The sequence below is a fragment of the Eulemur rufifrons genome, chromosome 12 (genome assembly GCF_041146395.1).
Source record: "Eulemur rufifrons isolate Redbay chromosome 12, OSU_ERuf_1, whole genome shotgun sequence".
In the NCBI taxonomy this organism is placed as follows: Eukaryota; Metazoa; Chordata; class Mammalia; order Primates; family Lemuridae; genus Eulemur; species Eulemur rufifrons.
Window position 1 is genome coordinate 4,428,537 of NC_090994.1, and position 25,542 is coordinate 4,454,078.

Below are 25,542 nucleotides of genomic sequence, written 5' to 3' on the forward strand. Positions count from 1 at the left end.
GGGTTTTGATGACTGGCAAACACTAGGTAATCTTGCACTGCAGTTGTCTGAACCACACCCAGTCTGCAGTTAAATATAGAATTTAGTTTCTGGAACTATTGGTCTTCTTAACCTTCACAGTCTAAGTATTCACTGGAAAAAATTAAAAGGAAAAAGGAAAAAGGGAAGAGATTGAAACTAAAGTCCATGTACCAATAAACTGTCCTGGGAAGAATTCCAAAATGCAGTAAAGATCAAGAGAATTAAATTACAGAAACCTCAAGCAACATTCTAGAAATACACTTTACAAGCCGATTTGTCTCCTTAATACTAGTTCTCTGAGGATGTATAACACCCTTAAATAAAATGTATTTGGTTACTAGACACATGTCTGTAATTTAGATTATGTACACGTGAGGTTAGCAGTCACACCAAATTTAGAATATGATTTAATTTTGGTTTGTTATAGTATTGTGGTTGTGATGCTATTTTTGTTCATGAAGACACACTTTTATTCTAAGAACCTATTTTTAGATGTTTAAATTTTGAGGGAAGAGGCACTCTCAAGCTAAAATTTTTAATGCTGATTCCTTGCCTGTTGGGAGAATATTTTGGATTAATTTTTTAAAGTCATTTTGGAGAATGACAAAGTTTAAAACAATAAAAACAAAATGTTTTCCTTATAATTTCAGAGGGTTCTGGGCTTTATTAATAATTTTGTTTTATATTGCTCACTGAAGATGAACACGAAAAGAATCTAAGAAGAACAAAAAATATATTACAGGTATACCGTTTCCATAAGAAAAATAAAACATGCAGTAGTTTTAATTACAAACATACACAAAGTATTCATTTACCTTCATTAGCGTTTCATTTGCATTTTCCTGGACATACCCAAATACAGGGTCATCATTCAGCCACTTTGATTAAAAATAACAGCAATAAGCAACCTTTCTACACAAATTTGCTCCAAAGCTGGTACTCTTATAACCACTATCTTCTATTGCTTCTACCTATCACTGCTAGGTATTCTCACATTTATTCCTGTATCTAATGTTTTTTTTTTTTTCTAAGTTGTTGCTTCTCTTTCCATCTTGCTTAAGTGAGTAGAAAAGTCTATTAATATAAGGAGATTTGGAGATTTCTTTTACCTTTCTCCCTTGACACTAGAATAAATGCAACAGCCAGGTCTCATTCTGTTGAGTCACACAGTCATACACCCTAATGCTGCAGAGACATACTGTTTCCAAAGCTAAAGAACACCTAGTCCAAATCACGAAAGATTAATGATTAATGAAAGAGTACATTAGAGGCTTTGCTCCCAGGCCATAACCTCCAAAACTCCGGACATAAACTCTCTTTTCAGCTCTACCAGGTTCATTATCCCTTCACTCCTTTCACCCTAAAATGTATCTATTCTCTGCATGACTAGCACTGTGCACAAATGTAAGCCTGAAAGAGCCAATCCTTCAAGATGGATCCTGAGTGGCTAACTGGGCCTAAATTTAAAATAGAGCCAAGCAGCCATTTGCTGACTAGAGGTCACACATAAAATAACAAAAACATTTTTAATTATGAAAAATTTAAACTTACACAAGTATGATAAACTCATGATCCCTCACATACCAACTTCAATAATTAGCAATAATCTTGTCATTCTTGTTTCATCTTTCCCCCCATTATAATCCCCATATGCTCTTTAAAAAATAGAAGGTTGGAACATAAGATAATCTTGTGGCATCAGATTTTAGAGTTAACAAAGGCCAAGCCATATATTAAAAACAATCAGTTCATACCCAAATGAAAATTACATTCTTCATAGTTAATAAAGAGAACTCAAATGATTAGTACTGGCTAAAGATCTACCTGTGGCTAGGCCACTTGTTACGTTTGGCCTTAGTAAGTTATGCAACTCTCTGAGCCTTGACTGCCTCATTAGAAAAAGGAGAAACCAGAACTGCAGTGAGGATTAAATGTGGAAGGTAAATATATGTGAAGCTTCTAACAGTGCACTGAATAAATGCTTCTTGTTTAAAGCAGCTTTACTGAGATATAATTCACATACCAAAAAATTCACCCAACTATACAATATGCTTTTTAGCATATTCGTAAAGTTGTGCAAACATCACCATAATTGATTCTAGAAATTTTCATCACCCCAAAAAGAAATACACACTCCTTACCCATCAACTCCCATTCCCCAATAACCCTATCCTTCCTGGCCCTAGGCAACCACTCATCTACTTTCTGTCTCTATAGATTAGCCTATTCTGGATGCTTCACATAAACGGAATCATACAATATTGTTCTTTGTGACAATAAATGTTTTTAGAACTGAATATTTTAAAAGTCAAATATGTGGAATAGACAATGCAATGAAGTCAGAGAAGGGGAAAAGGCAAATTCGAGATAGATATATATATCTCAAATGTGTGTGTGTGTGTGTATATATATATATACTTTTTATTTTGAGACAGGGTCTCACTCTGTTGCCCTGGCTAGGGTGCAGTGGTGTCATCATAGCTCACAGCAACCTCAAACTCCTGGGCTCAAGCGATCCTCCAGCCTCAGCCTCCTGAGAGCTGGGACCACAGGTGTGAGCCACCATGCCCTGCCAAATTTTATATATATATATAAATGATGAGTATTTCCTACTAGCCAGGCACCAAGATATGTGCTAGGGAATGTACATATCATTGAAGTGCTTTGGTTATGGTAAGAGGCAGAAAAACAAGAGTATGTGTGTGCACATGCTAGCAGGTAGGTAGTTTGTGGACATTATCCTCTTTTTGCTTTATTTTCCTCATAAAAACAGGAAGATCATCAGGAGAGAATGAGGATGGGGAGTCTGCAAAGAGCGAACAAAGTATGAAATAATCATTTAGGAGAGTGGGAAAGAATGAACCAGAATGGTACAGTAGTAATTCTGCCTGGCAGAATTAAAGATCCACTTGAGGTTCCTGGTCATGAATTTAAAATGAGATCAGTCAGTAGGGTTTTAAGTTTTTCTCCAGCCACATTTAGCTGCAAAAATACAGCAACTGCATAAGCAGAGAGACTTGGCCAGACTTAACCAGAGTTCACTCACACTCGTGGCTTTCTAACTTTACCTACTGTATTGATGACTTCCAAATCTCCATTTCTAGTATCACTGAACTCTCCTACCACAGAAATCTTGAGGTAACTTCACAAAGCCTTAAACTGGAAGAAATTTAGATGGGAAAAGAACATTGGTTCAACACTGGTTATGAGGAAGGCATTCTACCACTGCTTCTCACATATTAACTCAAATAATCTCGTAACTCTTCTCAGAATAACCATCTCCACTTCATAGAAACCCGAAATTCCCCAAGATTAACCTAAGGAGAAGCTGGGACGAAACCTTAAGTCTGTGTGACTCTGAAGTCCATCCTCTTTTTACTTTATCATGATATTTAACTCTTTTTATAAACAGGGGAATTGGGGCCCAGAGATGTTGAATGATTTGCCCAAGGTCAAACCGTTTTCTAATGGCACAGATACTATCTGGGAGCTAAACTGTCTTTTACCCTTACTGCTCTGTCATTCCTATGTTCAATCCGTAACTCATTAGGTTGGGTTTTTTTCTAACTTTTTTTCCTGGTATCTATTACCTTCTACCTATTTCCTATCTCTCTGCCTTTACAGTAGAGTTTAGGCTCTCATCAGTCATGCATGTGTTACCCTAAAAGCCTCCTAAGCTGGCTTCCATCTACCCTCCTCTAATCCATTTGTATATGGGTTAGTCACTTACCTTCCCTGAGGCTCTTATATAGAGCTGTAAATAATAAAATATCTAAAGAATTGTGAAGGTTAAACAAGATCAATTTCATATGATTATCCATGGTATCAATAATTGCACATTAAAGTCCTATTTAAATGTAAGCTATTACTGCCTAAGACTTATGAAAGCAGATACTATGACTTACATTTATTTCCCCTTGGCTTTATGCAAGGAGCACATGTTTAAATACATACTTGATTTCTTGTCCATTTTCCACAATCCCACTAATATTACCTAGTAGACCAATCTAATAGATATAGTCTCCTATATGATAATGTCTGAATGCCAAAGCTTATGGTATATTAGGCATGGTACTGGTTTGATTATAGTAGCCTGCATAATTAAAGTAGAGACCTCCTGATGAAAACCTCTATGCTCTGCCACAAAGAATCGCCTAACATTATAATGTCATTTCTCTGATTCTCTAACTGATGAACTGCTATCCGTCACCTATCATAAAGCAGCCATACATAAGACTATTAGGTACCCATAATAATTAAAAATAAAAATTAAGAAAAAAAATGCAGCCAACAACATGTCACCACCTTGGTATAGTGTTCCTTTTTCTCTACCTGCTTACATCTCATGCTCCTACAGTCTTAGTGACTCCTGTTCATTATAGCATTTACCTCTCGCTTCCATAATTACTTGCTAGTCCCCACCCCCCATGTTTGAGGGAGTATATTTCAGGATAACCAAAGAGTTGATGAGGGAAAGTTCTTTCTAGAAGAATTCCAGCTGACACAGAAGAAATTTAAAACTTTGAATGCAACCATTTTGCAACCCCTTAGGAAAAAAATGACCAATCATCAATGGATGACATAACAGTGGTTCTCAGTACAGGCTACACTTTAAATCACTTGGGAACTTTTCAAATATACCTCTGCCTAGGCTCCACACCCAGAGATTATGATTCAGTTAGTCAGAGGTGAGGCCCCATTAATATTTTTAAAAGCTCCCCAGGTGATCCTGATACGCAGCCAAGGTTAAGAATCACTGCCCTAAAACTACTTAGGTAGATGGTTGATGGGGAACTTCTAATAAGTGAATGAGGATGAAAGCACTGAATTCACTGGTCAAACTTATGGTTACTAAAAATGAGGTGATAAAAATATTCTAAAATTGATTGAGGTGATAGTTGCATAACTCTGGGAACATAGTAAAAAGCATTGAATTATACACTTTAAATAGGTGAAATGTATCTCAATAAGGCTGTTATTAAAAAAATAAGTTCCAGATAGATTTCTATTTTTATGCACACATACAGATTAGTGTTTTAATTATTTTGATTTTATATTTCTATATTTATATTTCTACCTTTTTCTTACATAACATTAATATGATTATCTATAGCTACATCTATATCTATACCTATCTGTAAAACCAGTGTAAGATAAACACATAAATTATACATACATAAATTATAGTTTCCTACTATGTACAGTTGACCCTGCTTCTTTTATTTACCTAACATTATATCCTGGAGATCACTGTATAGAGATATTTCTTATTCCTTTTTTTTTTTTAAAGTACTCCATTATGTGAGCTTCAACATCCAATGTATGGATGCACTATAATTTACTGGCCCAGTCTACTATGAATACACATAGAGGTTGTCTACAACATCATTGTTTCATGTTATTACAAACAGTGTTGCTATCTTTTCATATTTTTCCTGGTGTATCTTTAAGATAATTTTCTAGAAGCAGAAATGCTGTGTCAAAGGGCAAACCCATAGGTAATATTTCCTGATTTTGCCAAATTCTCTTCCATGAAGATTGCTCCATTTTGCATTTCTACAAGCAATGTATGAGAGTGCCTGATTCTCTACTGCCCAATCAATAGAAAATGTGCCAAACTTTTGGATTTTTGCCAACTTGGTAGGTGAGGAATGGTACCTCAAGTAGTTTTAATTTGAATTTCTCTCATTATGAGTTAGATTGAGCATCTTTTCATATGTTTAAGGGCCATTGACATTTATTTTTCTAACTGATATCTTTAGTCCAATTTTCTATAGAGTTGTTGGTCTTCTCTCTTTTAAGAGCTTTTTAAAAATTAGGGATAACAAAAGTTGCAAATATTTTTTTCCAATTTGTCTTTTCATGTCTCAGTTTTTTCTCCCCCACAAAGCTGTTCATTTATGTAATCATATTTATCAATATTTTCCCTTATTGCTTTTGGATTTTGAATCATGGTTAGGAAACATTTTTCTCATTTGTAGGATATGGAGGAATCACCCATGTTTTCTTCTATTACTTATATGGATTCACTTTTTTGATTCATTGAAATTTATCTTTGTGTATGGTGTGAGGAATGAAATAATTTTTAACTTTTATCTTATACTAACATATTTGAGGAAGGCTTAACTTTGCTGGTTTTACGGTCTCTGCATATGTATTTATTCACTCATTCATTCTAGGGAAAAACATCATGCATTACTCTAAAAGGGTAGGGAATTTTATATTCCATTTCAGAAAATAAAAAGTTCCATTTCCACAGAATGAAAGTCATACTATGACCTTTTGTACTATTATTATTAAGTACTATGAAAGGTTTTCTGCATTTTTGCAACTATTGGAATAAACCACATCCTCTTTTTAGCTGTGCCAGGTCGGATAAAATTAAACCAAAGATAACCAATTCCTGGTTTAGATAAAGACACTTATTAATTAAAGTTAAAAAGTATAAATTAAGACTCAATGGGAGGCTTACACAGGGTAAATGTTCAATATCTTTTTAACAGAAATTTAATCAGTGTGATTCTGTGGCTAGTTCTTGCTGCCTTGGAAAAATCAAAATGAAAAGAATCCCAAAGTCTCTGAGGTTCAATTCTGAAAATGCATTAGGAATATCACCTATCATTATTGTTATTAATTTTTAAATTAATTCTTTTTCACATTGACATTATACAATCAACGTATACTGGTATCTTCATGAAAAAACTAAATGGTTAAGTCAATAGCACAATTAGGACTTATACCAGCTAGAAACCAATAACAGAGCTTATTTTGTTACCTGGAGGAAAATGTACAATATTGCAAATACTTTAAGTTAAACATTATTATAATTCCCATCTGCTGTGTTGTATGTTCAAAAGAAATTTTCAAAAAGAATAAAAATTTCTAGATGAGCAGACTGTAAATGTCAGGTCTCCAGGACGGCAATGTCTCACTCTTTCACTTTAATGACTCAAGCATGTAAGGATTCATTATTCAATAATGGCCTCTACTCTTACCCATAATAAAGAGAGCGAGGAAAGGAATAGATGATAACATCAATGGATAACCTATAGTCTCATTAGCGACACTGGATCCAACCTTTTCTTTTAATTTATGTAATAGCAATAGGTTTGGCCTTAAGCAAACCTTAAGTTTGCCTTAATTTCAACTATATTACAAGAACAAAAACATGGTCTGAATTTCAGCTCTTTAAATCCTTCTCTCTTTCAGGGAGTAAAGTTAATGAGCTGGGAAATAATCATAAAGTAGCAGAACAGAGATAGCAAAAGTCCTAGATGACATACTGGCTACTGAAAATCTCTTTCTTTCTTATGTATGTATGCATATATGTATGTATGTATATATTTATTTATTATTTATTTATTAGAGACGGTCTCTGTCACCCAGGTATGTATGTAAATATTTGTTATTTATTTATTTAAGATAGGGTCTTTCTGTCATCCAGGGTGGAGTGCAGTGGCATGATGACAGCTCACTGTAGCTTCAAACTCCTGGGGTTCAAAGTGATCCTCCTGCCCAGGTATGTATGTATGTATATATTATGTATGTATGTATGTATGTATGAATGATAGGGTCTTTCTCTGTCATCCAGGGTGGAGTGCAGTGGCATGATCACGCTCACTACAGCTTCAAACTCCTGGGTTCAAGTGATCCTCCCGCCTCAGCCTCCTGAGTAGCTGGGACTACAGGCATGTGCCACTACACCTGGCTAATTTTTTTTATTGTTTGTAAAGACAGGGTTTTCCCATGTTACCCAGGCTGGTCTTGAACTCCTGGCCTCAAGGGATCTTCCCACCTCAGCCTCCCAAAGTGCTGGGATGACAGGTATAAGCCACTCCCCAAGCCTGAAAAACTTTATTTTAGACATGAAGTCACAGCTCAGAGTTTGTGACCTAAACTAAATTAATAGGTTCAAGTCTTCTGACTCTGAGTCAAATGCTCTGTCCAATATACCATTCTACTGGTCAGATTAGATAACAGGAAAAACGTAACAGCTGGAACATTATTACCTTAGTGCATATAAAACTTTCCATCAAAAAAAACAATTCTGTAAACATTACTTATAGGTAGGTGACAAAAAAGGATAATTCTACTATAGGATCTACGCTAAATATATCGAATATTTCACAATCATAATTAATTTATACCATTTCAGATGGGAAAACTGAAGCTAAGGTCAAATTTAGGTTAAAAAAGTGCTGAGAACCTACTATGGATCAGGTACTAGTACTGGAGTGAGAGGATAAATTACTAAATCAAAGTCAAAAATAAGTATTTCTATCCTTTGGGACTAAACTTGCTTAGATCATACACCATATTGAAGAAAGTTAAATTTCAGTGGCCTCCTAAACAATTATTCGATATTTTTGATGAAAATAACACTTCAACGCCCGTAATCCTAGCACTCTGGGAGGCTGAGGCAGGTGGATTGCTCGAGGTCAGGAGTTCGAGACCAGCCTGAGCAAGAGTGAGACCTCGTCTCTACTAAAAATAGAAAGAAATTATCTGGCCAACTAAAAATATATGTAGGAAAAAAAAAAATAGCCAGGCATCGTAGCGCATGCCTGTAGTCCCAGCTACTCAGGAGGCTGAGGCAGAAGGATTGCTTGAGCCCAGGAGTTTGAGGTTACTGTGAGCTAGGCTGACGCCATGGCATTCACTCTAGCCTGGGCAACAAAGCGAGACTCTGTCTCAAAAAAAAAGAAAAAAATAACACTTTAAAGGGTTTTTCCAAAATATAATACAAATATCTAAATTTAATAAATATTTCTTCTAAAGTTTCTTAAATCATTGAGGATATACTATTAAATTGGAAGTAAAATAAATAGATGCTAACTCCAGCTTTATGAATTCTCAATGCTAACGTTACCTTATTTCAATAACACAGCATTTATAATATTCCAAAATACTTTCAGCGACAGCACCTAGATCTCAAATTACTTATTTGAAATGAAAACTGTCCCAATCTATCCAAAGTTCATGTCTTTCCTAAGTTTGGGAGATTTCTCATAGGAAAAGGAGCTATGTACCTTTCCATCACAGCCAGGCACTCCTTTCTCCAGGTAAATCGACTCCCTCGGCGTAGTCGGAAGGTCCCAGAGGTGGCAGAGACTGGGGGAGGCGTTTGTCTCCATTCAGGGTCCTCTATTGGAATAGGGGCTGGTCTCATACTTAGTGTAGCCCCTGAAATAAACAAGACATTTTTAGCAAATATCTTGGAATTTATTCAAACCAATATGACAAATATATCATGAAATCAAGAACAATGAATTTTTGAGAATAAACTTTTGTCTCTCCATTAAAACTTGCAGGCAATATAAATATCTGGTATTTATATTATTTTTAAAAGAACATTTGACCAAAATAAAAATCTGAAGAAGAGATAAAAACTCTTCCTTAAAAATCCATGATTAGTGATTTTAAAATGTCATTGTTTTTCCTACTTGGTCATCTATTAGTTTCATTTATATTATTTTTCAAAACAAAGCACAAAATCTACGTCATTATGGGAATAGGAAAGGATGGTCTTTGGCTTAGTGACAACTTCATCAGTGCACCTTCCTCTAAAAAATGTCTGTTGAAACTCCTACTTGATAGTTATAATCTTTTTGAACAATATACCTTAGATTCAAAGGACTTGGGGTTGCATCTTAAATTTAGCTGATAAGTAAATAGAAATTTATATTTTAAAAAAAGGACTTGGGAGCTCCTAAAGAGTACATGCAGTTAGAAAATGAATTTGAAATATTCCAAATTGTTGTAAACTTTAAAAAAGTCAAATATAGCATCAAAAAATTTAAGAAGATGTTTGATGTGCTTTTAGTCTACTAACTAAATCAAGTATCTATAGGTCTATTACCTGTTGCTACTATACTATATTTGGTTACCTCTTGAACATAATAAAATTTCAATGAACAAAAGGCTGTAATTGAGATATTTTACTAATTCAGACTAGCTTTTGCTCTAATAGCTTGAACTGGCAATGATGCATTTACTCATTCACCATTTATCAAACCCCTTTCACTTGGGTTTCTCTAGGCTAAAAGCTAAAAATAAAACAAGGACAGCAACACTGTCTGTGACCCCCATAGATTTATTTCACAGACCTTAAATATAACTTGGTATGCTTTAATAGAGCTCAGTCCTTGGCTCCTCTGCTCTTCTTTCACTCTTTACATTGTTAAATTTATCTTTCCAAAACATCATTATGATCGTATCACTCCTCTGATCAAAAACCTTCAAAAAGTTCCCCCTGCCTATGGTTTAATCCAAACTCTTAATATAGCCCTAGAAAGACAGGTTAGAAATTGTGGGGTTTATACACATATTAAAATATATATTATTAAATATTAATTGTATATTAATATATATTTCTTTCTTCCTAATAGGAATCACACTCTTTTTACCATATCGTGCAAGGAATACCATAGTGTTTCTACTGTAATACCTACAGATTTATTGTAGATCCCCTTCTGAATGGCCACATTTTTCTGTGTATTCACTTATACAGATGCAAAATATGTTAACTAATTCTGATTTTCCTTTCCAAACCTACTGCCCCGAAGTCTTTCTCATCTCAGTAAATAGATTCCCATTCTTCAAATTGCTCAGCTCAAAAATCTCAGATTCATCTTTAACTGCTCTATTTCTCCCACAGACTACATATCCAATCCATAGGCAAATTCTGTTCATTTTATCTTCAAAATATTTCCAGTAGCAGATCAGTTTTTATTCCCTGCACTGCTACCATTTTAGAACAAGCCAGCGTCATCTCTAACAATCATGACTTTCTGGGATAGATTCCAAAGATAGCCCTTCACAATAAATCATACTTCCTGGTAATCACACCTTGAAACAACATGGAGAAAGTTTGAGGCCGGATCCTAAGAAACTTTGCAGCTTTTGCCTAGGTCTCCTAGAATGCTGGCTCTTGGGGAAGCCAGTTGCCATATAAGAAGTCTGACTAATCTGAGACCATGATGTTGAAGGAAGCCCAAAGGAGCCATATGGAGAGGCCACAAGGAGTGAAAGATGCCTAGCCAGTCCCCAGGAGCTCTTGCCAACTCTACCCAGGTGCCAGACATTTGAGAGAAAAAGCCACGTTAGACACTCCAGGCATAGCAGACACCATGTAGAAGCCAGCCAACAGAGAAACAAGTCCTAATACAGCCACGTGGTAGCCAGCCTCCAAGGTCCCTCAGGGTCCCTGCCTCCTGGTATCCACACCTTTGTCTAGTCCCTTCCCATACTGTACCATGATTAGCTTGTATGACCAAGAACATGTAGTGATGATGTGTCACTTCTAGGATTAGATTATAGATGACAATGTGGCATCTGTCTTGGATGCTCTCTCTCTCGGATCACTCGCTCAAGGGAAAACTAGCTGCCACGTGTGAAGACACTCAGGCAGTAGAAGGCAAGGCCCATGCTGTGAGGAACGGTGGTCTTTGGCCAACAAGCAGTAAGAAATGAGGGCCCGCCAACATCCACATGAGTGAGCTTGCAAGTGGACCATCCAGTCCCGATGACTGTAGCCCTGGCTAACGGCTGGACTGCAATCTCATGAGAACTCTGAGCCAGAACCACCCAGCTAAGCTACTTCTGGATTCCTGAGCTACAGAAACTGTGAGATAATAAATGTTTGTTAAGTTGCCAAATTGTGAGTAATCTGTTGTACAAGAATAGATAACTAATACAAATCATCACAATCATCTGCAATTGGTTATTTACCCATATACCCCAACACACTATCATTATTCAAATGTATAAATGTGGCAGCAAAAATTTTCACTTTAATGTAGAGATTTCACTACAAGTGAGAATGAGCATTACTTGAGGCCAGTAGTTCAAGACCAGCCTGGGCAACATAGCGAGATCCCATCTCTACAAAAAATTTAAAAATTAGGCAGTGCTGGTGCACACCTATAGTCCTAGTCCAGCTATGAATGTGCCACAACACTCCAGCCTGGGTGACAGAGCAAGACACCATCTCTTAAAAAAAAAAAAAAAAAAAAAAAAAAAAAAAAAAAAAAGATAAACAAAAATGAGCATCTTTTCATGTTTATTGACCATTAAATGCCTTTTCTTGTGAATTCATATCTTTTGTTCCTTGTTCTTTTGGGTTATTCATCTTACAGTGACTCAGTCACCTTACGGTGAATTCAATCTTGTGAAATCAATTGCTAGTCATATAGATTATAATTTTTTCCCAGTTTATTTGTATTTTATGATATGCTTTGTGATCTTAATTTTTAATGTAGTCAAATCTGTCAGTCTTTTCTCTTATGGCCAGTGGGTTTGAATATCATTCAGGATATCTTTATAGTTTTCATTTTGTATTTCAGCACTTAATACATATGTAATTTCCTATAGTGCATGACGTAAAGTAATATCTAACTTTTTTTCTCAAGCAGGTGTCTCATCAGACAATGCTTTAGAGATTCATGGCTTAAAACAGAGCTGGCAACCTATGGCCTGCTGCCTATTTTTGTAAATAGAGTTTTACTGAAACCTGGTCAAGCCCATTTATTTACATATTGTACACAGCTGTGACTGCACTGTAACAGCAGAGTAGCTGTGACACAGATCACATAGCCTGCAAAATCTAAGATATTTACAATCTGGCCCTTTGCAGGAAGAGTTTGCTGACCCTTGGCTTAAAAACATTCTTGGCCTACCCACTGTGAAACTCTAAACTGAATCCCTTCTTTAAACAGTTCAAGAAAAAGGGTTCCATGCTGCCAAAATAACCTGGGAATTCAGTCTGGGCCTAATTCAAAGTTAACAAGGTTTAGACATAAGCAGGAATTACGGGGCTGGAAGAGTTTCAAAGTCTTTGCTTTAGTGCTTTTCTGAAAGCAAGCAGGGATTATAGCACAAGAGCTCTGGAATCTACCTAATTAAGATACTAGTTTTATTCTACAGCCAGGGTGAAAAGGTCCAAACCAGAGTCAAGCTGCTATCCTGACTGATGAGATAGAGGTAGAAATAGACTGGGTAGGCCACACAATGGCTCATGCCTGTAACCCCAACACTTCTTCGTGAGGCCAAAGCAGGAGGATCACTTGAGGCCATGAGTTCAAGACCAGCCTGGACAACATAGTGAGACTCTCTGTCTCTACCAAAAAACCAAATACAAAACAAGAAATAGACTGGGTAAGTGAATAGGCCTTCTTGTCCAAGGTCTGGCTCTGGTAAAGGAAGAGAGAGTTTCAGAGTGGAGGGGAGGAAATAAGTCAGCGAATTCCACGAGGTAGGCCACATCTAAAACTGTGGTATGGTCTCTTAGGTTAGCAGAGTGATAAATGGGTACGAACAGAAGAGAGAACACAAAGAATCTTAATTCAATCAAGAGGCTGAAGGAAATAAGCCAACTAAAAAGAACGGTTCTTTTTTGGTATTGGGGTTTATTGTTAGTATTATTATGCTTCTTTATAATATTCTGTATTGAGAGCTGAAAGAAATTTAGATGAAATAAAACTGGTCAGGAAGGAAAAGAAAGAAAGAGGGGAAAAGAAGAGACAGAAGCAAGTAGTGGCCTGGTTACTTTAAAAGAAATCAAGACAGTTTAAGCACAGAAGGTGGGAACTGAATAATTTCAAACTTCTAAACATAATTATTTTTAAAACTATCTCTTCATTTTTAATTTCTTACAAAGCATATTCACAGCATATTCCAAGAATGTCATACAGCAATGGTTTGCTGCTCTTGGTCAAACAGAGTATATAAACATACTTGATTTAAAACATAATATTATCACATTACTTTTGAGACTTTTTTTCTTACTCCTTTCTCTTTTTCAATGTAGGAGTAGTTAAAAATAGCCCAAGAAACACTCTGGAAACAGTCTAATAAATACAGATTTGTTCTAGAAACCTAAGTTCATCTTGCTTTGGTTGAAATGGATGAAGAGCAAAGAAAGGGTTTAAAATTATTGACTCTAACTGAAAAATACGATACTAAAATGCAGGAGCAATGTATATAAGGCTTTAAACTCCACTGAAGTAAAATACAGGCGTTCTGGTTGGCTAAAGGTCCTTACAGGAAAACTGTGTTCCCTATTTCTTTAGGGAAACATGTTTTCCCACGTTGTATCTGGGCTCCTATGAAAACAAATGTTTGCAACTTCACCTAGCAAATCTAAACCCATTAGAAACAAACTAAAACATCTTTTCATAATTTGTTAATAGATTTAAAAATTTTGATGACTGCTCTCTTTGTAAATCTGATAATGTTCTTGCTTATCAGAATTAGATCTGGGTGAGCCTTTACCAATCAGCTAATAAAAGAATGACTAGAAGCACATAATTACAAAACTACCTTCTGCAAAAGTAATTTCTCATCTTCTCCGGTTTCACAGGCAACGTTTCCCAGGGCTCTGACACTCTGCAAGTGAAGGACTGGGCATTTCCTCTGAACGTATTTACTTCACGTGCTTGCTGCATCAGCCTCTTGGCAAGCGTCATTTAATTGTTTAATTTAAAAGTATGCAGAATCAGTGCCACGGGCCAAGAGGAACCCAGAACACCTGTCTGCTACAGTAATGTTTAAATTAGACAAGGGAAAAGATTGTTGAGCTTAATTTGATTAAATAAAGGGGCTTTTGCTGTCAACCCTGCTGAATTTAGCACTCATCTCTTTGAAAAATAGGCATTTTCTTGTAAACGTCTTCATAAGAAACAAGGTAAAATGTATTTGATTAGTTTCCATCAGCCTATTCTATTTATATGCGTTGGCAGGCTTTGGATTATGCTGGGAAATTCTGATGTTGGGTCTGTCAGAGAACTATAGTATATCTACTAGATTACCAGTAAAAATAACCCAAATATCCACTCTGTTATTTTTCTTGCTGAGTCCACTTAAAAAGAGAAACAAACAAACAAAAAAAACCCCACAGAACCATACCCAAATGGATCTCGACTGAAGTGGCTGAAAAAGAGAACTTTGGCCGGGCGCGGTGGCTCACGCCTGTAATCCTAGCACTCTGGGAGGCCGAGGTGGGCGGATCGTTTGAGCTCAGGAGTTCGAGACCAGCCTGAGCAAGAGCGAGACCCCATCTCTACTAAAAAAATAGAAAGAAATTATATGGACAGCTAAAAAATATATATATAGAAAAAATTAGCCGGGCATGGTGGTGCATGCCTGTAGTCCCAGCTACTCGGGAGGCTGAGGCAGGAGGATCCCTTGAGCTCAGGAGTTTGAGGTTGCTGTGAGCTAGGCTGACGCCACGGCACTCACTCTAGCCTGGGCAACAGAGTGAGTCTCTGTCTCAAAAAAAAAAAAAATAAAAAAAAATAAAAGAAAAAGAGAACTTCACTCAAGGTATACAAGCAGAAATGCTCCGAGGTCCAAGAATAGAGGCATAGACTATACTAACATTTTTTATTTGTTTTCTAAATACTTAAACTCACAGAAGAGAAAAAGCAGTTTTTCATTTTGTGGTATTCCTTAATTTTGCATTTTTTTCTCAGAATATATATAAAAAGATGATACTATTTACATTTCCCTTAATGAGCCATCCTGGACATAAAAAAATTATGAAATACAGTAGTTTATCTGTTAATAAAAATCACCGACATCTTATTTTCTACCTAACTGCCTCTCAAAAGCAGCAGGTCTTGACCATATGATCTAGATTCTTCATTTTTAAAAAAATCTTGAAAGCTATTAACAAGGCAGATTAATTTTGGGGGAGGGGTCTCTCTCCCTCCCCTTCTACTTCCTTCTCTCCTTCCATTATATTTTATATGTATTTTTCAAATACAGAAGAATATGGTACAAAATTTAGAAAGACACAGGCTGTACAGTCAACTCCCTATGCCCATACTCCCACTTAGCTCCCCTCCACAGAGCTGTTCTCACCTGTCCTTAACACGGCCTTCCAGAGATCTATGCTTACGCAAGCATATACTCGTGCATGTTTGTGTTCCCTGTATAACTAGTAATATACCATATATCCTTTTGTACCTTACTTTTTTACTTATGAATTCCATATCACCCCATATTAATTTAATTAATTAAAGCTGCCTTTAAAAATAGTTACATAGCTCTATAGTATTCCATTGTACAGATATGCCATAATTTATTTAAACCAGTTCTCAACTAAGGGACATTTGTGTGGATTCTAATCAGCTCCGTAATGACTTGCAAAGAATGTGATGTCCTGTAAGCAATTATTGACTAGAGAGTAAGCTATTCACAGATGCCAATACAGTTCACTTTATCCAAACATAATAGCAGCTCCTAAGCGTCCACAGAATAAGAAGGAAACAATGCTATTCTTTAGCTAAAATCAAAGGTTATTTTAAAGTCAACAAAATAAAACTGCATTTATCTAGAAAGAATTCTATGCCATATTAGCTCTTATCATAAAGATGAAAATGCAAAGAAAAACTTAAACTTCAAATGCCAATATCCAATTTTTGTTAATGCAACAAAAACTATTACTACCAATTGACAGTTATGTACTTATCCTCTTAACTTCAGCTACCTTTAAATTGTATCCTACAGAAAACTTGACTGAAGGAACCAATAAGAATTTGACTTTTAAACAAAAAAAATAGAAAAATCCTCTAAAGGGTATAAGAATAGTAATGCAACCTCACTGAAAAGCAGATGCACGTTATTAAGAGGCACGTCTTAAAAGGAGGCACCTTCTCCATAAAGAAATCAGCTCCTAATCATCAGCTGGATGAATGCTGTCAATTCCCTCGTTCCACCTCCCTCCAATTTCCTGATAATGGGTAAGCCTAGCTCTGGTTCCAAGATAAACTGAAATAGGAAATAAGATTAAAAACAACAATAAACAATAATTTGTTAAAAAGACAGCTTCAGAAGAAGAGTCCCAGTCCAGTGTTAAAACGGGACTCCTGCAGTAGTATCCTGCAATCAGCAGTGCTATCAGACAGCTGTGCCAATGCTGCTGTGGCCTGAGAGCTGCACCTTAGGCTGCCTTCCTGTTTCTAGCGAATTAATTGTCCTGGTATCCTAGTCCCTGCCTGAGATTGGAGCCCAGCCCAGAAACTCCAGTCTGGGAATTGAGCCTCACTAGTTGTGATTAGATTACGTGTCAGTTCTGGCCTAAGTGCCATATCCAAGAAACAAAAATCCCTTCTCTTATGGAAGTTGATTACCTGACGGAGTTGACTAGTTCCTGTTCTCCAGATTCTTCACTGTTCTGCCCTGTACATGTTGGAACACACTGACAGTCCCTCTGGTAGTCTCTCTGGTGATAATCCCTGGTGGTCTCAATGGCTTGTCTGGAATGTGACCAGCTTTACGAAACTCCTGGGCACGGTTCCATGTTTACCTAGTTGAACCCTTGCTATCAGCCTAAGCTGCTCCAGTAAGCAGACCAAGTGCCCAGTTTTTGTCCCTCTCCATTTTATTTGCTCTGCTGTGAACCATGGGAGAAGTGCTGTCTTTTGGGAAGACTGCTTAGCACTAAGTTTGAACGGTTGCTTCAACTACGTCTTAAAATTGTGCCATCCCATACGGTAGCCTATATCCACATGTGGCTATTGAGCACTCGAAACATGGCTCATAGAAAGTGTATGCTTTAAGTATAAAATGCAGATTGGATTTCAAACAACCAACAAGAAAGGAAAGGCAAAGAAAGAGAGAAAGAAATTTCAATAATTTTAAAAATACTGATTAAATACTGAAGCGATAATATGTATTTGTTAAATAAAATATATTAATTTTAGCTGTTTTTCTTAACTTTTTAAAATGCAACAACTAGAAAAGTTCAAATTACATAGGTTGTTTGCATTGTATTTCTCCTGGACTGTTGCTTTATAACATTTAATTAATGGTAGCAACAACAGAATCATTTTTTTTCTTTTTTTTTTTAGAGACAGGGTCTCACTCTGTTGCCCAGGCTGGAGTACAGTGGCACAATCATAGCTCAGTGCAGCCTCAAATTCCTGAGCTCAAACAATCCTCTTGCCTCAGCCTCCCAAGTAGTTGGGACTACAGGCACGTGCCACCAACCTGGCTAATTTTTCTAAATTTTTTTAGAGTCAGGGTCTTGCTATGTTGCTCAGGATGGTTGGTCTCAAAGTCCTGACCTCAAGCAATCCTCCCACCACAGCTTCCTGAGTTGCTGGAGCTTGCCAAGAGTCGTTATTTTGAGAGGTTTGCTTGTATATCTAGATATCCTTCGAAAATATCTAAAAACGAAAGCTCTTCTTTGCAGAAAAACTGGTAAGTGTTGGAAAAACTAAGTATTGGAAGAACAATAGATTATCCCGTTTTGCAACTCCCTTGGAATAATCAGTTCAGACAAGGATCATCAATGAATGCTAAGACAATTGGTAAAAGGTTGTTTCAGAAGAAGATACTGATCAGGTGACTACAGATTATTTACAAACTGCAAAGAAAAGATCTCATGGCCACTAACTTAACAAAATGATCAAACTTAGCATGTGAATAGTGCTACAACCTGACATTACAGGCCTGCTGATAGGTGGGGCACTTTGAGGTAAACATTACCTATAAAGTATTTTTCCCCACTATTTTATTATGAAAATTTCCAAACATAAAAAAACATGAAAACAATTTTATAAGTGAAAATCATAATCAGACCACTTAATATTTTACACTTTATCACATATCTATCCATTTCCCTATATATTCATCAACCCATTTTATTTTTTGAAGCATTTCAATGTAAACTGTGCTATTACTACATGCTCCCTTAAATAATCTATGAAGTGCTCTTGCCAAAAATACTCAAACTGAATCTAATGAAGCCTTTAATCCTAACTTCCAGTTTACAGAAAAGAGAGAAGATAAAAAATAAGTTATTTGACAATAACAATAAATAGAAAAATCCAGAATGTGGGACATTCTGTAAGATCAGATGGTTTAAAAAGTTTCTGTCATGGAAAAAACAGTTTGGGTGACTAGATTTTAGAGTCTAAAGAGACATTCCAATTTGCCAAATTAAAGAGATACTACTTTTAAAAAGAGCTACAAAAGACATTCTTGCAATGACTAGAGCAATGTGACCATGGACTGAGTATTACATGGTAGTATGAAATAATTATTGATTTTCTTCGGTGTGACAGTGGGGACTGTGGTTATGTAGATTGTCCCTATTCTTAGGAGATGAATGCTGAATGCACATACACACACAAATCTTAAATGCATTTATTTATTTTATAGAGATAACGTAAATGCAGCAAAATATTAACAATTATTGTACCTACGAAAAGGGCGAACAGTTGTTTACTGTGCTAGTCTTCTGAATTTTCTGTACATCTGAAACACTTCAAAATAGAAATCTGGAGTCAGAATAGACTAAGAAAAATTTTTTGCAGAGGTTGATATGGTCTATTCTGTTTCATCTTGCCTGGAACTTTTTGGATTAAGAATATGATTTTTGGAAAAAAAAAATCTTATCACAGACACACATACAAAAATACATCTCTATTACACTCTTTATTTCCACCTCAGAGCCAAGGCTATTACTACACATTGTTTCCACTGGTGATTCAGTCTGTGAGCAAACGCCTTAATGCCGTAGCATTACCAAGGACAGCTCAGTCACAAGCTTACACTTGAGAGCAGGACACTGCCGCTAGCCTGTTCAACGCACAGATTGAGACACTCCATCCCACAACTCCAGATTTTACTTTATACATCACTTTTTTTTAAAGTATCTTGCAATAAATCTCGCCTATTCTTGCCAACCCTAGACACAAAGGTTTTTGTGATCTTCTTTTTCCTTAAAATTTCATTCTGCTTTTCCAATTGGCTGCTCCTGGGAGTCATCAGGGCAGCTGCATCCTAAAGTCCAAAGACACATCCATTACCTAGGTCATTAGAACTAGAAGAAGAAAATCATCAGCAGAGATCATTGGCTATGGTACAGCATGAACTAAATAAAAATATTAAATTTATATTACTAATAAAACAAAATTTGCAAAAAAAAAAAAGATAATAGAGTCTTAAGTATGTGCCTATAGTTGAAGAAAACAAAATTAGTCACTGACATTCATAATCTTTATTTCAAACTATGGCTAGAAATATAATATAACCTGGAAGCAAAGAGGGTACCTCAGAGGAAGGAGTGAACATGACTAGATAACAGTACATAATAAACTAAAAATTATCACAATCAGGGCTTAAGTTTTTGAGTTAAGAGTGGCTTTTATTGCATGAAGGCACAATAATAAACTGTGAAAGTACCTTATTGAACAAGTTAGCACATGGATTTGTCTTGCTTCAGATGCAATAAATAAAAGGAAATGATATTTACCAGGGTTTGTCTTCTCAAGTTGATACCATCGGTAAAATGCTCTTTTCTTCTGTTCACTCAGGTCTGATCCCTGCTGCAACAGCCAATGAGAGATCCGGCTCTGACTGATACCTACGTAGAAAGAGAAATAGCTTTTGGGGGGCATTGAAGTTACAGTGAAGTGAACGAGGGTTCTGCTGGTTCTAAGTTATTGGGTGCTTTATTCTCTGTGTCACTCTGTAAGGAAGTTGCAACTTAAGCAAACTCCTTAATATTGGGCTTCTTTGAAAAGGCTAACTGCGCTGGCTAGGATATACTCAGGATTTATCAGCGGTCAAAGAATTTTATTAACCAAGACTTGACAGTGGCCTCTAAAATTAATCTCAAACCAGGTCCATTAATATGAGATAAATGAAGATTCCTAAGTTATAGTTCTTTGTTAGAATTGATTATATTTGTGCTTCTTTAACTATCAATGCCCTCCACACCACCCCGGTTTAAAATATTAGAACATTTAACAGATAGTGATGAAAAAAAATCAAGTCAGCAAGTTTTGCTACAGTAAGGGGCTAGGAATAAAAAGGTCACTGAAAATACTGTCTTCAATAAGGTTTTTGATTTATTTGTTAATTCATTTAGGCATTTTTAGACTCATTATACTATTAGTACAAAGTAAGAATTAGCAGAGTTTTAGAGTTATGCTGCAATATGACCTCTTAAGAAATCTCAACAGCTAAACACATTTTTGCAACAGATATACTTTCAAAAAAACTGAACAGGATATAAAGCACTTTTCTGCTATCACTAAGAAGTTCTTGACAGCACTAGAAAAAATCTCCACATCGAACATAAAAGAGCATGTCTAAAACGTACTAGTATGAGAATCACATGCTCACTGGTCATTATAGCTATTCCAAAAAATGAATGATTCAGTATACAACTGGCAAAAGCAAAGAATACAGTGGAGACAAACTGTCCTGTAAGTCCACAAGGCACTTTCCAAAGACCATCCAGCCATCATAGGGGGTTACCACTATCTAAAACCTCCCAAGGAATTACGCATAGAAACTGGACATTGCTGAATACCACCTGTGCCAACACCTGTCTAAAGCTGTAATGCTTGACAAGGAAGAATGGCTATCATAAAGTAATCACACCCTTTAACATGAGAAAAAGCAGGAGGTCCTGCAATCACATTTAACTCATTAAAAGCAAGCCCCCAGAGTTTCACACACTTAAAAATCTATGTTAAAAGAAAATCTGAGAAAATGGGGAAGGGGAGTGTTAAAAGGAAGACTATGAAGCAAGGTCCTCTGACTGGAAACATCTATCAATTACAAAAGGCGAAATTCAAACAGTTTTCCCAAACCTAAGTGATTACATACTGAAGTAATTCACATAGCAGTCTTCCAATGGATTGAAGATCTATGTGATGCAGGTGCTGGCAGCTAGCACTGTACGCTTGTTCTAAGAGAATGCAAATTTGCATTCTGGATAATTAAATCAGCTGTGTTTAGCAAACATTTCACCAAAAGTCTAGTTTCAGACATTATATTATTTTTTATACTACTTTTTAAAGAGTGAAAAAAACAACCATTTACCACCGTGAAATCAAAATTGATTTTCATGTCAACAAAATAAAACTATTTTACATGGATTGTTTATATTGGTACCATATTACTCAAAAAAAAGAACAACAGGGAATGTGAGGAAAATCTGTAAAGAAAAAAAACAGACATCAGTTCTATCAGTTCTTTTAGTTTGTTCCAATATTAAATTTCCTCATATAGTCAGATCATACATAGAACAAACCACTGAGCCCACTAGATATAAGATCTGTCCAGGTTCTAGCTGTGCTATAGTCGGAGAAGAGGGCAAAAGCCCATCGAACAGACATTAGCTAAATTATAGTACATTTACATAACAAAATACTGGCAGACTTTTAAAATTAATGCTTTAAAAAAGCCATCCAAAAAAACCAACCACAACAAAAAACCAAAACCAAGCAAACACATAAAAAGCCATCAATACCAAGTGTAGGCAAGGACACGGAGTGTACAGAACTCTCATACAGCTGATGGAAGGGTAAAACGGCATGGCCATTCTGGGAAACAGATGGAAAGTACCTACTAAAGCTGAACACATGTATACCCTAGAACCTAGTGATTTCTTTACGAGGCATATAGCCTGCAGAAATATGTACGTACTCAATAGAAATATGTTCAAAAGACATGTATAAGAAGGATCATATAAGCATTATCCATAATGGCCCCCAATTTAAAACTAAATGCCCATCAACAGAATGCATAAATTGTGGTATCTAAACTTTCTACTACAGACTATTATACCCAATAGAAAAAGAATGAACTACTGCTATCTGCAACCACATGGATAAATCTCACAAAAATAATGTTGGCTGAAAAAAGCTATACACAACTGTATGATTCAATTCATATAAAGTTAAAAAAATAGACACTACTCTATATGGAAGGAAGTCAGAATAGTGGTTACCCATGTAGGAGGGAAAAGGTTAATAACTGGGAGGTATTAATAGTGAGAAGATTTCCGTGGTGACCAGCATTGCTCTTATCTTGATCTAGAGGGTGGCTGTATGTGCGTCTTCACTTTTTAAAAGTCAATAAGCTGGACACTTTTCTGTGTACGTATTTAAATTTTAAAAAGTTTCCCCAAAAATGTTTTTAAAATTCTATGTAGTTTCAAAAAAATAAAGTACATGGATATGTACCAACATGGAAAGATGTCCATGATACAAATGAAAAAGTATATATTTTAATAACTATATTAATATAATAATCTACATTCAGTTTTATATAGTAACAAAAGTTTATATATACTGAAGATACACAATATGAATTTAGAGTGGTAGACTTTTCCAACATTTCTACCTTTATATTATTTTCTTAACATTTCTGTAAATATGTATTAATTTTTGGCTTTTCCCCCTAAATATTATATATACAGTACTTTATTGGTTGGTTTATCAAATTGTAACTCAGTTAAATAAAGAGTTGCAAAGAGAAGTCAATTTCTGCCTTCTCTTACCAATTCTACTCTCTGAGATAAGCAATGTTAACTGCTTATACATATGTTGTTTCACAATTTTTTCTGTACAATTATTAATTTAATAATGCAAAGGGATAAGAAGGTGATATGTTAATAGAATATTCTCCTGTCTCATCTTTTGTGTGAAGAAAAATAAACAAAGAACTTCTTCCCTATAAATTTAATATCATTTTTCATATAATAAATGCAGAAAATGAAGTAATAAAGCAGGTAGTTTTTCTAGAAGAGGCACTGTAAAAAAAAAATAAATACGTAAAACGACACATTTTACAATGATTTCTCCTGGCAGCTTGTTGATGGGTAAGGCTCCTTTAACTCATCCTTCTGGGGCTAGTTTGTGACTTCAGCTGAGTGTGGTTTCAAAAACCAGGCAGCTCCTCTTTATGTCAGCCTTGATACTTTTCCTCAGGAGAAAATTTCCCTAACTTCCTCTCTACTACTCACTGCAGAAGAGAATGTCATTGTTCATAAGCCTTAGCTCCTCCACAGGGCGGAAGAAAAGAAAAATTTACACATAACGCTCAAACACTTAGAGACTAAAGTTAACCCCTGATTAATTTCTTTCCAATAAGGAAGTAACCACATTGTATTCAGGAAGAAAAAGCCTTTCTTAGCCTCCTTCACGTTTTCTGAGCTTCAGCTGCACCCAGGCTCTTTCCAGTTCTCCAAATGCCATGCTCCCTTCCACTAGAGGGCTCTCTACCATAATCTATCCTTGTCAAAGTCTCCAGTAGCACAAATTTAAATGTTTCATTTTCCTTCCACTTCCTGGAGCGTGACACTGACCACTCACATCATCTTCATCCTTGGAATGCTGGCTACAACTCCCAACACATCTTTTCAGGTGGCTTCGGGGCTGCTTTGCTAACTCCTTACATGTTAGTGGCCCTCAGGGTTCCTTTGGTCATCTCAATTACCAACAACATTGATTTAAAATATACATGTCATCTAAATGCCAAAGACTTCCAGGGTACCAGACGATACTTTCAAACCATCTGCTAAAAAGCGTCAATGAGAATTTCCCACACATCCTCAACAGAGTCAACTTAATTCATTATCCTCATCCTTAAATCTGCTCTTCTTACTATATCCTCCATCTCAATTTTACCTTCATTCTACTTTCCCCCACAACTGTCACATGTTTGCTAAATCTAGTCACTTTCTCTTCGTAAAAGTCTCTTCATGTTCTCTCCAATCCTCATTCCAGCACTTCAGAATCTCAGCCTCCTTTGCCTGGCCAATTGCAGTAACTCTGATAAAAAGAATAGGCCACCTAAGATCCACAAAGTACAAAATCCTCATGATTAGCTCCTTTTTTAAATTAGAAGATCATTTCATAGTTGAAAAAGTGAAATATCCTTCTTTATGCAATTTTCTACTTAAGAACTGCTATCATCTCTACGATTGCCTTCCACAGTGGAACCAGAATTATGTTTAAAAATTTTAAGTTAAAACAAATGCATGCATTCTGTATAAAAATTCAAATAATTCACAAACATGGACAGAGAAAAAAAGTCCTTCGTCCTTCCCCACTCCTTCCCTTCTTCCCTATCCTATAAGTATTCTTGTTTATTACGATAACTATTAATAGTTGGGTTTTTGAAAACATACATTTGGAGTTATTCTATACATAAGTAACTTATTTTTCTTAGAATTTTTTCATGTAGGAAATTATAAGTCTCCCTTATTCTAATGGCTTCAAAGGCAACCTATACCATAATTCATTACTATTGGATATTTCAGTTATTGTTTTACTATAATAAATGATGATGCAATGACACTCCATTTGTATCTTTGTGCACATGAATAAATATTTCTTTAGGGCTGATCCACAGGAATGAAATTTTGATTCCTAGTATTTGAACAGCATTTATGTTAGTGATAGATGTCACTAAATTGTCCCCTAAAGAACGCTGTACTCAATTTTATAGTCTAACCAATAGAAATCAGAATGTTTCCCTACATTCTCACCATTATTGAATATTATGAAACTGTTTTTGGAAGTCTGACTTTCTTTCTGTGAATATAATACATGTTCATTATAAAAAAAAAATTCTAAGAAATTTAGAGGAAAGGAAAAATTAAGAGGAAAGCTAATAAAAAAAACACCCAAAATCTCATCATGTAGAAATAACTACTTATTCCAAGATCATTCCAACCATTATTATACATAGGATAAGCAGAAGTAATTACTA

The 25,542-nt window shown here is 35.8% G+C and overlaps 1 protein-coding gene across 17 annotated transcripts in view; it reads right to left on the reverse strand.

The window, feature by feature from the left end:
* The window catches only part of HMBOX1 (homeobox containing 1), a 117,951-nt gene that overhangs the window by 25,579 nt on the left and 66,830 nt on the right, over window positions 1–25,542 (reverse strand). For all 17 annotated transcript variants that reach the window (XM_069484813.1, XM_069484807.1, XM_069484820.1 and 14 more), the window contains 2 exons: window positions 20,285–20,395; window positions 9,051–9,204 (listed from right to left, as the gene is read on the reverse strand). In XM_069484813.1, coding sequence (XP_069340914.1) covers window positions 9,051–9,204; window positions 20,285–20,395 — 265 coding nt within the window. The remainder of the gene's footprint in view (window positions 1–9,050; window positions 9,205–20,284; window positions 20,396–25,542) is intronic.